This window comes from Mirounga angustirostris, unplaced genomic scaffold (assembly GCF_029215605.1).
Source record: "Mirounga angustirostris isolate CCGP_5_RB_7025 unplaced genomic scaffold, mMirAng1.0.hap1 SCAF_12, whole genome shotgun sequence".
In the NCBI taxonomy this organism is placed as follows: Eukaryota; Metazoa; Chordata; class Mammalia; order Carnivora; family Phocidae; genus Mirounga; species Mirounga angustirostris.
Genome location: NW_026991720.1, coordinates 44,396,255 through 44,412,688, shown reverse-complemented (window position 1 = coordinate 44,412,688; position 16,434 = coordinate 44,396,255). Strand labels below are relative to the sequence as shown.

Here is a 16,434-nt window from a genome sequence, read left to right as displayed (position 1 = left end):
CAGACCTGCATAGCATTTACTGATAAAATAATTAAATAGTCTTACTACTTATAACAACAGCTATAATTTATTGAGTGCCTACCAAATGCGAGGCATTGTGATCCGTGATAAATACATAATGTATCCTGAAAACAACTCTAAGTGGCAGATATTATTAGTCACATCTTTCTGATGAGAAAACTGAGAAGTTAATTTCCCTAAGACCCATCACAAGTGAAGTGCTAGGGACACAAGTGGGACCAGCATACAAACATGGTCAATAGATGCCTAAGCTCAGGCCCTTTCCATTAAGCCTGTCACTACCACTGCTGAATTTCAAATGTTTATTTCACTTCATGAAAACCTAAGGTGCTTCCCTACTCCAAACTTCTCCCCAGTCCCTTACTATTACCTACTGACTTCCTCTTAGTCCACAGTTGAGAATGTTAACCCACTTGAAAGTATTCAGAAACATGTGTGATATAGAATACAAATCATGTGTCCCTTCAGTTCAAACTGCTGAGCTAAAATCACAGAGAAAGACTTCATTTCATGAAACAGAAAAATGCTACCACTTCTGGAGGCACTGATCTGAGAACCTAGTCCTCAAATCTGTAAGTCACTTTACTAGAAAAAGTAAAACTAAGAGCTAAGCACTCCTCACACATCAGTCTTGAAGTTCAAAGCCTTATTTGTCTATAAATAGCTACCCCAAAATATATGTAAACATTGTCTGATGTGTCTTTGACTTACAACCAGATACTTGTGGATGTAGTAAACAAAGGTGTGGTTAAGCAATAGCCAAAGCAATAGTCATTTGGTTTCTTGTGTCAAGAGCTTCACTTTCAGGGGCGCCTGGGTGGCTCAGTTGGTTAAGCGTCTGCCTTCGGCTCAGGTCATGATCCCAGGGTCCTGGGATCAAATCCCACATTGGGCTCCTTGCTCAGCGGAGAGCCTGCTTTTCCCTCTGCCTGCCGCTCCCCCTGCTCACTCTCCCTCTGACAAATAAATAAATAAAATCTTAAAAAAAAAAAGTTTCACTTTCAGTAGTTATAGAAAGTGTGCTGTCATAAGTAGACACATATGAGACCACGTAAGGACACAAGTGAGACCACACTGAGTCCAGGAAAAGTCAGAGGGTTCCCTGGAAGAGACTCCTCTGTAACTGCTGGCCTGAGTGGCTCTCACCTCAGCCCTCAATGCATTCTAACATCATCCACCTATCCCAACCCTGTCCCTCCTCAAACATCCCAAAAACCGAAGACCATCCCAAGGCCATTAAGGGTCTTCCTCATGGACACCAGGGCACAGGAAAACTGAACTGTACATACAGGGAAAACCAAACTTTTCCAAAAAGTTGGCACTTCATGGTAACCTCACCTCAGCCTTCTAGCATTTCTCCTCCATTATAACAACTAAAGAAATTGCTACAAGCTGAGCACATTTTCTGTGCCAGGCACAGTGAGAAGTGTTTATAGACATTTGCTAATCCTCACAACCTTAGAAATAGGTGTTACTTTTCCCACTTTTACAGGTGGCTACCTCAGAGAGATGAAAGGAAGCGTCTAATGCCATTTGGTAGCAGAACCAGGTAATAACCCCACTGGCATCATTGTCAACAGATGAGATTGTAAACTCAATGAATATATGCTGTGACCCAGGCCTCATGTCCTAAATACCCCAATAGGGCCTAAGCCACCTAAAGCTTCACCTTAACTACTAAAATTGACGTTGTCATGACATCCTAATGTCCTAAGGAAAAGTCCAGTGACAACTCAGTAGGTGAGAAAACATTTTGTCACTGTCTGCAATTTTTATTCTTATTCTCCAGAATGAATAAAAAAGAGAAAGGCTATCACTGAAAATACAGAAATGATCACAGTAAGAAGTCATGATTTATTCAGAATATTAGAACTTAGAGAAATAGGAGGATGAGTGTGAATAGTCGGCGGCATGTTCTCTCCTGTTACTCATTTTTAAAAGGGACTTAGCTGTGATTCTCAAAGTTTCATGTTCTTCAGAACCACCTGGGGTGCTCAGGAAAAAAGTGCTGATTCTCAGCTGAGGGATTTGCAGAATCCTGGCCTGGGACCTAGAATCTGCATTTTTTAACAAGCACCTAGTTTAACTGTCTTTAACCGTCTTAAGCCTCTCTTACCAAACATGGCCCAAGGCCCATTCTCGAGGAAAAACTTCAGGAACTTCTTATGAGTCTAAAGTAATGGAAGCCTGAACCTCCTCTCTTCCTCCCACTTTAAACCTAGAGTCTACCCAGGGTGTCCCTTCCTAAGTTACACAACAGACGCCTTCTAAACAATAATACACTTCTACAATTCCAATAACCCCACCTCAAAAGCCTAGAGATAAAACTCCCCAAATCAGAAGCTAGCATATATTGGATGGAAAAAATTTAAAAAACAAAAGAGCAACATATGTCAAATTTAGAGATAGGTGGCAGTTAATTATTCTCTTACTTAAATGTGATTTCATGCCATGTTCTTACATTAATCACAAAGGTTAACATGACCATGGCATGACGGTTATTTTATTGAATTGTATTCTCTCAGTTTTGGGGAAATTTCCTATAATAGAACAAAGTAATGGCCATTCCATATAAACTGCTGGCAGTGTAGTAGAAATAACCGTTTTTTAACAGGTACTACCTAAAAAAAGAAAATATCTGTGTCATCCCGCCAACTCATCTTCAATCCACTGCAGATTAAACCAGAGTCTAGGGAGGGGGGGAAATATTACATTGTAAAAAGATCTTAAACTCTCCTAGTAAATAGGGGACAGGATCAGGAGAAAGTGCAGCTCTAGCCTTACGCATATTATCCTCAATAATTGTGCAGAAGGGTAGCAGTTTGGAGAGTTAGCACTCATTCCTGGTCTGAATCATCTAGGTTCCTTTCCCCTCAGAAAGACATGTGTGCTTCTGAGAATGACTTTTCCCTAAGCACGAAATAACAATTCATGCACATCCCAGGTTGCTCCCCATTTTCTTCAATTATTTTGCATAGAAAAGATTCTCCAGTCTAGAGGAAATATTTTTATAAATTTCTTAATACTGGTATAAACATCTGTATTTATGTTCGTGATAAGAGAAGAAATTAAATATAAAGGATTCTTTTAATGTCCCTAAGATTTTCATTGAATGTTTTGGGTTTGGTTATGAATATCAATGCAGCTTCCTAGTGGGTGTTATGAAACATCAGCTCTCATGCAGTGATTTCACTGATTACATGGGAAATGTGGCTGTAAATTACACTGGGTGCACTGGGCACTGGTGGGGAGACCAAAGAGGAGCGAGAGGAAACATGTGTCTTCTTGCTGCATCCTTCTTGAGCATCTTTCCTGTTCTTAGGATGAGTTAAGAGACAGAAAATGGATGGAGGCCTGGGTGGCTCAGTCAGTTAAGCGTCTGTCTTCGGCTCAGGTCATGATCCTAGAGTCCCAGGATCGAGTCCCGCATCGGGCTCTCTGCTCAGCAGGGAGTCTGCTTCTCCCTCTGCCCTTCTCCCTGCTCTCTCTTTCTGTCTCAAATAAATAAATAAAATCTTAAAAAAAAAAATAAAGGTAGTTAAAAAGAAAGAGAGAAAGAAAATGGACAACTGAGAATCTGAATATAGGGTCTCACAAATTCAACTAGTGAATGTCTTTGAGGCAAGAGAAAGAGACTGAAATACAAAATCAAAATGGCCCTAAAAGTTTTTCTTGACATTAAGTTGATCATGAAGCTCTCCCATCCCTGATTCTATGAGTAGGTAATTTAAGTTAACTTCTGAAAATATCATCAGGTAATACATGTTTCAGGTTTCAGAGATAGACACCGATAGCCATAACAATAGTCAGAATGGGGAACCTGGGTTGCACAGTTGGTTAAATGTCCTACTCTTGGTTTTGGCCGAAGTCATGATCCCAGGGTTGTGGGATCAAGCCCCACGTCGGGCTCCACACTCAGCAGGGAGTCTGGGGTTCTCTCTCCCTCTCCCTCTGTCCCTCCCACTTATGCTCCCTTTCTCTAAAATAAATAAATAAATAAATAAATCTTAACACACACACACACACACACACATACTAGTCGGTATGCTAGGATGTCCCTGAGCAAATGGATGACTCGATTCTTTTTTTTTTTTTTTTTTTTTAAAGATTTTATTTATTTATTTGAGAGAGAGAATGAGAGGGAGGAGGGTCAGAGGGAGAAGCAGACTCCCTGCCGAGCAGGGAGCCCGATGCGGGACTCGATCCCGGGACTCCAGGATCATGACCTGAGCCGAAGGCAGTCGCTTAACCAACTGAGCCACCCAGGCGCCCCTGACTCGATTCTGTGTATAGACATCATGCCATGTCAACCAGCCAAGTGATCCTCGCCCTTAGCACAGCCCCACCCTCAAATCCAGAAGCCAAATCAGCTTTAGCACAGCCAGGATGACTTTAAACCAGTGGATCTGAACTGACACATACATAAGAATCCACTTTGAGGCTCTTAGAGAATATTCTATACAATTCTAAGAGCTTGCCTGAGTGGGAGTAGTTCTGCAAGATTTAGCTCATTGTAACTCAAACATCTGTGTAACTTCCCATTGAACTTTCAGGCTCTGTGAGAGTCTTGGGTAAATAGTAGGATATATACGTTCTGGGGACACACATTCAGGCAGTAAAATGTTACTGAGAACTTACTATGTGATTGGAACTCTGGTATCACACCTTAGTTCTTCTGCCTCTAATTAACTAACTGTATCTTTTTAAAAATCTCACCAAGTCTCAGTTTCCTCATCTACAAAATGGACTTAGAGTAGATAATCAGATAATGATACAACTATAATCACCAAAGATCCCTCTGATGGTGATGTAGAAAGAAATGAGACTTGCACAGTTTGATTTAAAAAAAGAAAAAACAAGTCAAAGGCAGAAAGATCATGATACTGCAAGAACAGATAAGTGAAAAATAATGAAAGAAATAAGTCAGGGATGACTGGGAAACCTGTAAGTGAACCATAAATGAAAGCCTCTTATTTTCTAACAACAAATGTAACTACTTTTTATAGGATACCATGTACACTGTCAGACGTTTTCTCTGGTATTACCTTTAATGCTTCAATAACAGCTGGTGGGTAGCTCAGTCCAACCATGTTGGATGTTCGTCTATACATTCTGGCAAAGTCAGAGGGGAAACATGCAATATTATATCTTACAAAAAAGAATTAGCAGGCCACAGACTTACACTGACAAATATGAGAAGTCATGTCATTGGGTGAACAAAAAACATAACAGTTTTTTTATAACATTTTTCATAGTCACTCAAGTGACCTAAGAAAGGGTTACATTCAAGAGAAATTAAAGCAATCCCAAATACATGAATCATTGGAAACAAAAAAAAAATTAACCGACAGGCCCCAAGTTGTAAATTCAATTATTAAAATGGGTCACTTCTTCTACTAGAAGTGAATTATAGTACAGCATGGATAGTAACCTGAATGAGGAACTCCTATGGGCAACCCATTTGGAAGAGCTTGTTCTTTAGAACTGTCAAAAACAAGAAGGGAAATGTCCCAGGTGAACTTCGAACTGAATGTGGCATTTCTAAAACCTGTAGATGTACGGTAAGGATTATAGGAAGAATAAATTGATTTGTGTAATAAGGATTATAGGAAGAATAAATCAATTTCTGGAATCTATTTCTGGGGAAGGGGCAATTTAAAGAGCAAAATGGCTAACAAAATTGGAAAGTGTCATGGGGAACTCAAAGCCTTTAAATGAACTGCCCCCCCCACCCCGGGTCAATAACCTCAAGGCATCCCTGCCCTGTTCCACATATGTCAAAGGATGATGGATTAGATGATGTCCTTTTTTAAAAAATGGGAGACTGAACTTAAACCAAATTTTATCTAGTTAACAAAAAGAATTCTGAGCAAAGGCAAAGTCTTATCCTAATGATGCTACAAAGATTAAATAAATATGTTTTGGCAATCTCTCCTTCAAGACTATCTATTTCCACCAGAATTTTCAGTGTTTATACAGATACAAAAATTACATCAAAGCAAAGCTTCCAGTTATTGGAAACTGGTGTCCCTTTTGCTGCTTTGGTCACTGACTGACAGCCATCTTTACCTCTCCACAAATATCCCAGCCTGCACTGCATGGACGATGCTCTTGAACCGTGGCTTCTCCTCGCTCCTTCTGAGCATCATCCCCATCTGCCTCGTGAAGGTGGAGGCCAGCCAGTCTCGGACCTCAGAAGGCACTGCATCTGACTGAATGTCACTGAGTTCATCCTCCGTATCCAGGAGTCGCCTGAACGCAAGAAACACAACCAGGACACTGAGATTACATCTGAAGTTAGAGCTCTCTGTTCACAATGGCTGCTCCCTCTTTCCATCCCACCTGCCTCCACAGGTACAAAGAAACCAAATAAAAACGGCCACAAAAAATACAGCACCTTTTTGGTAAGGCTTGTACAAGCTCACCATTATGTGTCAGGATGGTTCTCTCTACCAGACTGCACAAAGAAACAAAGAAATCAGAGAAAGTCAAAAATGCTCCATCTCAGGCTCTAAGGAGCACCCAGTATCTTTATTCCTAGGTTTGTGGAATTTGAATGGGATCTAAATCTTCCATTTAAAAATGCATTCACAGGGAGGTTTTCATAGATGGACCATGTGGCATTATTTTGTGTTTAAAAAAAAAGAACATTTAAAGATTTTGCTATAGACAACAATACTGCATCACAAACTTCAAAGTTGCTAAGAGATTAGATCTTAATTGTTCCCAGCACAAAAAAATCATGAAGATTCTGTGGCATTATAGAGGTGTTAGCTAATGCTGTGGTGGTCATCATATTACAATATATAAGTGCATTAAATCACCACATTGTACAACTTAAAGTTATACAAGGTTATACAACAGTTACAAATAAATAAAATAAATCTTTAATAAAAATAAATTTAAGATAAAATAAAAATAATTTTTTTAAAAATTAAAAATTTAAAAAAGAAAAAGACTTTGTAAAACATTGCCCAAATCACATCAACCCAGTCCTCTGAAGTAATAAACCAAAATGATATCAACTGATATTCCTTCTAGTTTGATAGAACATTACAGAAGTGTAAATTCTAAATTCAAGCAAAATTTCCAAAATAATGCAGTTCTTTACTTGAGCTCAGTGATTTAAGTCATCTGTAAGATGTGCTTGGCTGATTTTTCAAACTTGTTCATAGGTCAGACCACCAGAAGAGAACATAAATAATAGTAAGTTAAAATAAAATTGCACTTTATACTTATATTAAGCCCTACGAAAAATAAGTAGTGTAAACAGGTATCAATAAAAAGTTTAAAAAAAAGATTGTTGTTGTTGTTTTTTTTTTCCTTTAGACACATCAGTTGGGGGGCGGGGGAGAAAATGTAACATTTGGAAAAAACTATGATATCAAATTTCCTTGAATTAGGAACCAAGCAAGTCACCAAAAACTAAACTACATGCATACTAATTCTTAGATTACTGGGAAATCCTTTCAGATTGGAATCTGGCATAGAGAAGTTAAGACTGATAGAGGAGCCTGAATTAGGAAAGAGAAAAAAAGCCTTTTAAATTCACCAGGTTAACATTTTTCAAAAGAAAAGCTCTTTTGCTACTTTCAAATGCATTTGGTGACGGGAAGTGCTTTAAGACGTTTGGATCATTCAGGTGGAGTCTATTAAGAAAATTGGTAACACGCAAGATTGCAGGAGGAATTCTGGGTCCTTAAGAGGATAAATGCTTTATCGTCACTTCAGGAACCTCCACTTAAAGACAATGTGAATTAACACATGAACATAACTTTTAGGCTGAGGCTAACAGCATGCAATTATTACAGTGGAACTCTACACTTGATAAGAAATCTTACCATATTTTTAAAAATCACTTCTCCTCTTACATTATCTCACTCCATTATCATAATGGCCATGTGAGAAAAGTTCAGCTAGCTCCTTTCTCAGATGAGGAGGCACGGAGGCTAGGGGAGGTCCAAATTTCGTTTTGTGGAAACGAAAGCTCCGTCACCCATCGTTTGAGCACTACCCCAGTACAGGCCAAGGGGGGCATTTCACAAAAGCCACATAACAGAGAACTGACCCCCAGTGTACTCACGTCTTGTCATGTTTAGCTTACCTGGTTTCATCAATGTACACAGATTCGAGCACTGTGGCCGCATATTCCAAATTCTTCTTAAGATCTACCACCGAAGCCTCGCCTCTCTCTAATTGTTTGACCAAAGACCGTAACCTAGGGGGAAAAAAGACATGATTAAATTAGAATAGAGGGAACAAAGAATAATCCCACAATTACAGAGACACATTTTACAGCCATGGAATGTTTTTATTTATTCCAGTTTACCTGGAAGGAAAATACAAATCTAATGAGGGAGCTGAGAAATACTGGTAGTTCTCAAGTTATAAAATAAATACATACATTTTTGCCATTGTGAAGCAAGAACAAAAATGTTCTCATCCACCAGGCACAGACCACCCCCAAGACTTTCTAGCTGTCTTTTATCTTTCTAGGAATTTCCTAAATTAGCAATGATTTTGCTGCTTCTCTAATTTGAATTTTTTTGTTCTCATTGGATGTAGTAAAGCATGAGCAGCACCCACATCACAAAATACCACTTGAGATTCTGCCATGTTAAAGATTATACTATGTTCATTCAGCAGTGACCAGCCTCATGAGCCTGCATGAGCAACCTCATAGTCAATGGGTATTCTAAGACAGGTGAGGAGATTCAGAGCACCAAAATACCCATAGAGGGCTACATAAGGAATACCTGAAGATAAACTATTTTACAGGACAGGAGGAATTCCTCTAGGGGCAGATAAATACCCCAGCTTTAAAGAAAAAAAAGAGAGAGAGAGAGAAAGGCTGGATAGTAAACCAAAGTATTAAAGACAAGATCATCCCCCGCTGCTAGTCAAGTGTTCCAGACAGTGTAAGAGAAATGATAATATAGGCTATATTATTTATTTCAACATTACCCCACAGAGAAGGGGTTAGTATATATGAGAGCAATAAAATGACAAGAGATGATCAAAGTCCAGTAGCTGAGAACACTGTAAATACCAAAGATGTGGAGGCTGGACAACTCCTCAGGCCATTTGACAGCCAGCAAAGGAAAGAACAGAAGCTTTGAGGACAACCTTGGGTTTGAGCCCCACATCACAACATATTAGCTATGTAATACCAGGCAAGATATTTAACTTCTCTGAGTGTCAGCTAAAAGATGGAGATCCAAACATCAAATGCTCTAAGTTGATATAAAGATTAAATCATAATATATTCACATCAACCATGTGGGTTTTTTCTAGCCTTATTTAATATAATTAACATATCACATTGTGTAAGGTGTACAACACGGTGATTTGATACACATATATATTTCAAAATGATTACCACAATAAGGTTAGTTAACACATCCAACACCTCATACAATTATAACTTTTTTTATGGTGAGAACATTTAAGATTTAACTCTTAGCAACTTTCAAGTATACAATACTTGAAACTAGTAACTTGCTAACTATAATCACCATGCTATAATCACCAAAACACATCAGATCCCCAGAACTTTTTCATCTTAAAACTAAAAGTCTATACTCTTTGACCAACATCTCCCCTTTCCTGGTTGTTTTTATAAAGGCAATTATTACCATTATTGCCATTGTTGTTATTCAGTGACCTTGATCATCACAGGCAACCAGATGGGAAACATCCTAGCAATATACTTAAGATTAGTGTCAAGTCTCCATCTCCCAAGGCTGTTTCCACTTTCCTGACTTCAAAATATCCTCAAGATTTGCCATCATAAGAGAGAGTAGTTCACTTCTTGGCAAGGTGTAAACGACTCCCCTCCAGATCTCCATGAAAATGACCAGCAATAAAGATTGAGGAAAAACTCTGGATCAACCTTCAACAGTAGGATCAGCCATACAAAAGAAATTCCAAGGAATTTCAACGATGTAAAATACCGTAGAAATTAGACTGAGGGTGGTCACTACTTGATTTGTGAATCTCCAGCATGTAACAGGGAAACCAGCAGAGCCCTCTGTGGGCCTGGAGGTGAGGATCAGCCCTGTAGCTCCCATTAGGAAGTGTTCTGGGTTTCAGGGGCAGCAGGACAGGGAGTTGGCATGGAAGGGCTTACCAGTCACTCACACAGAGTGGACAGCCAGTCTGCCAAAGAATGGGGAGATTGTAGCTGTGAGCCCTGAGAGCTATTCCAAATAAGGACTGGAAGCTCTTTAGCAAAACACATTCCTGGCTAGGCCTGCCTCTAATTTTGACTCTCACCTCTAGGGGCCCAACTACCCCCAAGCTGTCTGGACTCTCAACTGGCAAAGTAAAATGAGGGTAAATTTAAGAATTTTTTTATTTTCTCCCTTCATTTGGGGCTTGAAGATTCTACCGGGAATTGACATGACTCTATAATAGGACCCATGTCAATTCTCAAAACCTAAGAGGAAAACAACAAAAAGTAAAAAATGACTAGGCAAAATCTAAGACTAATAGAAGTAAGAACCAGATGATCTTGTCCACCTGTAATAGGGCTTCCATAAGAAATAAACAAACTCAAGCAGCTTTAATCAAATAAGTTTTCCTAGACTGAAGAAAAATCTTTATAAGCAGATGAAAAGGGATCAGATAAAACCAGAAAAAAAAATACATAAAAACATCGATTATATGCTGTTGTAATTTTTTATTTCAAAGAATAGAGAAAAGAACTTGCAAATCTTAGAAAATAAAATATACGACTTACAAAGTAACAGAAATGTAAGTTGGCCATAGAATTCTACCATGCCAGATACCAGAAAGCCATTTAACAGTAATACCATTTTTTGAGAATAATGTGGTGTAATTTAAAATATCTATGCCTAGATCTATATATTTTTTTTTAAAGATTTTTATTTATTTGACAGAGAGAGATACAGCGAGAGAGGGAACACAAGCAGGGGGAGTGGAGAGGGAGAAGCAGGCCTCCTGCCGAGCAGGGAGTCCGATGCAGAGCTCGATCCCAGGACCCTGAGATCATGACCTGAGCCGAAGGCAGACGCTCAACGACTGAGCCACCCAGGCGCCCCTGCCTAGATCTATATTTAGTAGAAATGCCAACAAATATATTCTCAGGTGTGGACAAGTTCAAAACTTCATCATTAATATGATTTTCCAAAAATCAAAAACAAAAAACTTGAAGGCATATTCTAGGATAGTGATCTTTCAAGGGTGGGAGTAGATTCCTGGGTCTCCCATTAAATGGACTGTGGATTCGTGACCTAGATTTAACTAAGCCCGTCTTTACAAAATAGGCAAGTAGTTTCAAACGATATTTTTAAAAGTGGCAGATGAAATATAATGCTAATTATGCAAGGTCAAGTAAATAAAAATGACTGTCACTTCTTTTCCTAAGAGAAGCTCCTATTCCTAGTAGAAGGGCTTCCTACGTCACTTTCATGAACTAAAAACCAATTATAATGAGTCAAAAACAATTGAAATGATCAAGAACATCATACAGAGTATTGCTTTGAATCCACGATTATTAACGATTCCCACTCCTGGGAAAGCACAATATCGGGGTAAGCAAGTCTAGAAGAGCTTCATACCATCCTGGAATCTGGCAGCCAGGGCCCTAGGCCAAAGCAGGAGCAAGGCACTCAGGGAATGCATCACCTGGAATCCCACTCATCAGTTCAGATCAGAGCACTGACAACCATCTCCCCTAGAAAGTCCCAGGCTCCGTGCCACAAGGAGCAGAAAACCAACAGTGTGGGGCTCCATCCTCACGTAGTCACCGGTAGCACCACATACACACAGGCACAACCACGTGTGAAGGTCTACCCTGACAGAAGGCTGTGAACAGAGGCAAACGCATAACCCAGCGCCTTCAACAAATCCAGAGAAGAAACAATACAGAACAAAGTACGGTTAGGACGCATACGACGTACTAGAAATTCATACCTACTCCCGTTTCTCTGGCTTATGCAATGAGCGAAAGATTCTATCAACACCCTGGCAAGACATAAAGGAAACCTAGAACACGGTCCCTGTGTTTATGGAGAACACCCAGCTGGCATTCACCTCTCTTTATTCGAGAACAGCTAAACAGAAAAAATACATATATCAACAAAAAGAGTGAGCATTAAAGAATGCAGAGAATACAGCACTCAAAATGCAGAGAAAGGACTCACTTTTGAAAATAAAATGTACTAACGGCAACAGAAGTAAACTTTAGGGAATGTCTACTTTGTGGTCCATAAAATTCAGGAAAACATGGATCTGTGAAACAAAGATGAAAGCTGAAATCATGATGTAATAAAAGGCAAATATACTGAGTCAGGAAAAGAAATTAAAAAAGAAAAAACATGGGCGCCTGGGTGGCTCAGTTGGTTGAGCGACTGCCTTCGGCTCAGGTCATGATCCTGGAGTCCGGGGATCGAGTCCCGCATCGGGCTCCCTGCTCCGCAGGGAGTCTGCTTCTCCCTCTGACCCTCCTCCCTCTCATGCTCTCTGTCTCTCATTCTCTCTCTCAAATAAATAAATAAAAATCTTTAAAAAAAAAAAAAAGAAAAAACATGACAATAGAAAGACTATCTGAACTTCAAAAAAAAAAAGTAAATGGTGACCAACTTTTTAGACACCTAGCTCCTATTTGGACCGACACCCATCAGATATAATCCATACCTGTCCCTCTCCACATAGTTGCTGGCTTTAGGCTTTCTGCAGCTGCCACACAAGCCCTAGAAGAATCCAGTCCTTATTGTCAAGTATTGTTGAGCTCGAAGAGAGCATTCAGGTGGGTGTTCCTCCATTGGTCCCTCAGTCCACCCTCTCCTCTTTATCCCTCCTGGAACATGATGCCCTGTCCTTCCCTACCTACCACCTACCTCTTGGTGAAATTGCTGCTTCGTGAATGGAAGAGTTTCAAATGAGCGCTTTCATCACTGCCATCAACTAGACTCAAAAATTTAAAAAATTTCCTGAAGTTTCTGGGAATAAGGAGGCATCCTTCCCTATTTTCCATCACAGTACAGGTTTTCCCTAGATCTGAATCCATCTTAAGAAGCGTTGTCTGAAAATAGCCATATTATAAAGTATCTCATAGACATGTTATAAAGCATTTTTGTTAACCTTGGAGAACACTAGCTAAAGCAGGAAGGCTCAGATGCCTTCCTTTGGTCTCCTCCTGAAATCTGTCTGGATGTTTTTCCGTATGGGTTCATTTCACCCAAAAGCCTATGTCCCCAAGGACAGATCCCATGGTAAGTTGTACTCCTATAACGAGCTATTTAATACTATTCATATGTAATTTTGGTTCAGCCACCTAAAGGAAGGGAGGGAGGGAGAAAGTTGAAGGAGGGAAAAGGGAAATATACAACAATAACAATAATAAAGTCTCTCTTCTGAGTGAATGTTCATAGTTTCCAGCACTCCATCCATTTCTGTCACCGTGGCTGCCAGATGATAGTTCCAATATAGAAATGCAACACCATTTTAGGAATAGCTTATGCTTTCAAGCTTTGGCAACATGACTTTCTGTTAGGATAGTGTATAATGTCGTTCTGGATGAGCCACAGCAGCTTTACGTGAGTCTTCTATTTCTCCCCAGAAACTCTGTTTTCTACGGCTTCCTTTCTATGCCTTTCTACAAGGCATATGATGAAATGCTGTGTTTCTTCAGTTTTCTGTGCCTTCAAGCCCAGGGCGAGTCCTGGATGCTGAGTTACCTTGAGACTATGCCATTATTTGAAATGCATAAAAGCATCAGAAGAGAGGAACTAAGGAAGGAAATGCCGAATGCTGTATTTTGGAATTTGAAAGAATGTTGGAGTAGAAAAGAGGTCTTCTTTTTTTCCCCCACAAAGATAATTCTAGAGCCAGTGGGGTTGATTTTATTAGGAAATAACTTTTTCTTTTTTAAGTAGGCTCCACACCCGGCGTGGAGCCCAGCGCCGGGCTTGATTTCACAACCCTGAGACATTGACTTGAGCTGAGATCAAGAGCCGGATGTTTAACCAGACTGAGACACCAGGGTGCCCCAGGAAATAACTTTTTGACTCAACTTCATAATCCAGAAAACTGCCCTACAATGGATGAAGCATTATTCCCCACCCAAGTGAGATCCCGAAAACCCTACAATACTATGCCTTGAAAGCATACACGTGCATTGAGCTTTAGACACAACTACAATGAAATCATCAGAAAAGCCTACCGAACAAAAATAAACTTGACTAAAAAGCCAGGAAACATGTTGTCATTTATCTGTCCTTTCTGCCCAAGGCCATTCCCTCTGAGAACGGTTAGTAGCTCCTAAAACACCAGGGTGGCCGATGTTGGTTGTTATCTCAGACAGGCTTTGTTTAGCTTGAAAGAACGGATCTTTTAAAACACTTCCTGTACATGTCCCAGTGAATCATGAGTCCTACAAACTCTTTTGAATAAAAATCTCAATGTTTCAGTTCATCACATCCGTGTATTTGTAAGGCAAAGGCGTCTCTGTGTGCTTTTCACACACCTGTTTCCTCCATGTCACTCCCATCCCCTGCCACTTACCTAAATGCCATAAAAAGTAAATTAAAACAATTCCTCCAAATGGGATACACTAAGTGACCTTCAGGCTTATGCTTTAGTGCCCTCTGAGTGTTTTTCTGGCGATTTGTTTGTTTTTATAATTAATTAAGATGGCTGCGCTTGAAACACTCATTCACAATTTGCTGGGTGCTTTCTGAGTGCGGGCACTGTGACAGGCTCTAACTATCCAGAGAGAGAAAATGCAGTGCTTTCCCTTAATTAGGGAAGATGAAGGCTAATCTGCAGCCACTGCAAGGCACAGCAAGCATGACGGTCGAGGTGACATGGGTGCTAAGAAAGTACAGAGGAGAGGAATGTACAAAACACAAGGCCCTCCCTCGAGGAGGTGACATCAGAGCCACCGGAGGCCACATAGGTATCAGCCAGGCAAGCAAGATTGGATTAAAAAAAATGGCAAACTCTGGACCGAGGGAGCAGCCAGAAGACTGTGATCCATTCAGGGAATTCCATGGGTAGCTGAAGCTTATAGGTATATGAAGAGAGAAAACTTTAGGAGAAGGCAGAAAGGAACCAGACCCTGGTGGGCTTATGCCAAGCTGAAGAAATTTAATTTTTTCCCGGAGATAATGGGGATCCCCTGGAGAATTTTTAAATCGGGTGGGGGAATGGTATGATAAGATCTGCATTTTATTTATTTATTTTTAAAGATTTTATTTACTTATTTGACATAGAGAGACACAGAGAGAGAGGGAACACAAGCAGGAGGAGTGGGAGAGGGAGAAGCAGGCTTCCCGCAGAGCAGGGAGCCCGATGTGGGGCTCGATCCCAGGACCCTGGGACCATGACCTGAGCCAAGGCAAACGCTTAACGACTGAGCCACCCAGGCGCCCCAAGATCTGCATTTTAAAAGATCAATCTAGCTGCAGAGTAGAGGAGTGCAGGTACTTAATAAGTGGGGAAATTCTATACATTTTTGTTATAATGAGGCTTGTTTTGTAGCCTGAACAGTGCAGTATGAATATAATCTCTCATGTGACAGCACCGTGGTAGGGTGTTGCATGAGTCTGGTGGTAGTATGGATTATTGCTTTTAATAATTTCTGAAAAAGGACTTGTTTTAGGCATGTGGTTTCCTGATTTAGTGACCTCCAAACCAAAAGCAAGAATTCCATCAAAATGATGGCTGGCAAGAATAGTCTAGTTCTGTAACGTTTACCTTTTGCTAATCTCCTAAATAAAAGACAATTTTGTTTTTATGGCTCCCAGTTACACTTGCTTAGGCTTTCAAATAGATTTAAATAGATTATTGAGCTCTAATTACCCTTTCACTTAAGAAAAAAAGCCAGGTGCCTAAGTGCATATCTATATTTTTACATACCTCTCTATATAAGTTATTAACTAGTAAAAAAAATAATAAGGTTATAGAAGACTTTAAATAACATCATTAACAAAATTGACCTAATTGAACAGGTACTGAATGCTACACCCAGTTGCAGAGTACAATATTCTCTTCAAGTGCACATGTAACAGTTCTCAAAACTGACCGTACGCTGGATCATAGAGAAAATCTCAACAAACTTCAAATAACTGAAATCAGATAATGTTCTTTAACAACAGTGGAACTCAGGCTGAAATCAATAACAGAAAAGTGATCTAAAATATTCTAAATGTTTGGGGGCACCTGGGTGGCTCAGTCAGTTAAACATCTCAAGGTCCTGGGATTAAGCCCCATGTGTAGGGCTCCCTGCTCAGCAGGGAGTCTGCTTCTCCCTCTGTCCCTCTCTCTGCCCCGCCCCCACCCCACTCGTGCTCTCTCTCAAGTAAATAAGATCTTTAAAAAGAAAGAGAGACAGAAAGAAAGAAAGGAAGAAAGAAAGAAAGAATCCTAAATGTTTGAAAATTTGGG

The 16,434-nt window shown here is 40.0% G+C and overlaps 1 protein-coding gene across 5 annotated transcripts in view; it reads right to left on the bottom strand.

Moving 5' to 3' along the window:
- The window catches only part of PDE1C (phosphodiesterase 1C), a 409,149-nt gene that overhangs the window by 94,754 nt on the left and 297,961 nt on the right, over window positions 1-16,434 (bottom strand). For all 5 annotated transcript variants that reach the window (XM_064575093.1, XM_045864458.3, XM_045864460.3 and 2 more), the window contains 3 exons: window positions 8,126-8,239; window positions 6,091-6,273; window positions 5,067-5,133 (listed from right to left, as the gene is read on the bottom strand). In XM_064575093.1, coding sequence (XP_064431163.1) covers window positions 5,067-5,133; window positions 6,091-6,273; window positions 8,126-8,239 — 364 coding nt within the window. The remainder of the gene's footprint in view (window positions 1-5,066; window positions 5,134-6,090; window positions 6,274-8,125; window positions 8,240-16,434) is intronic.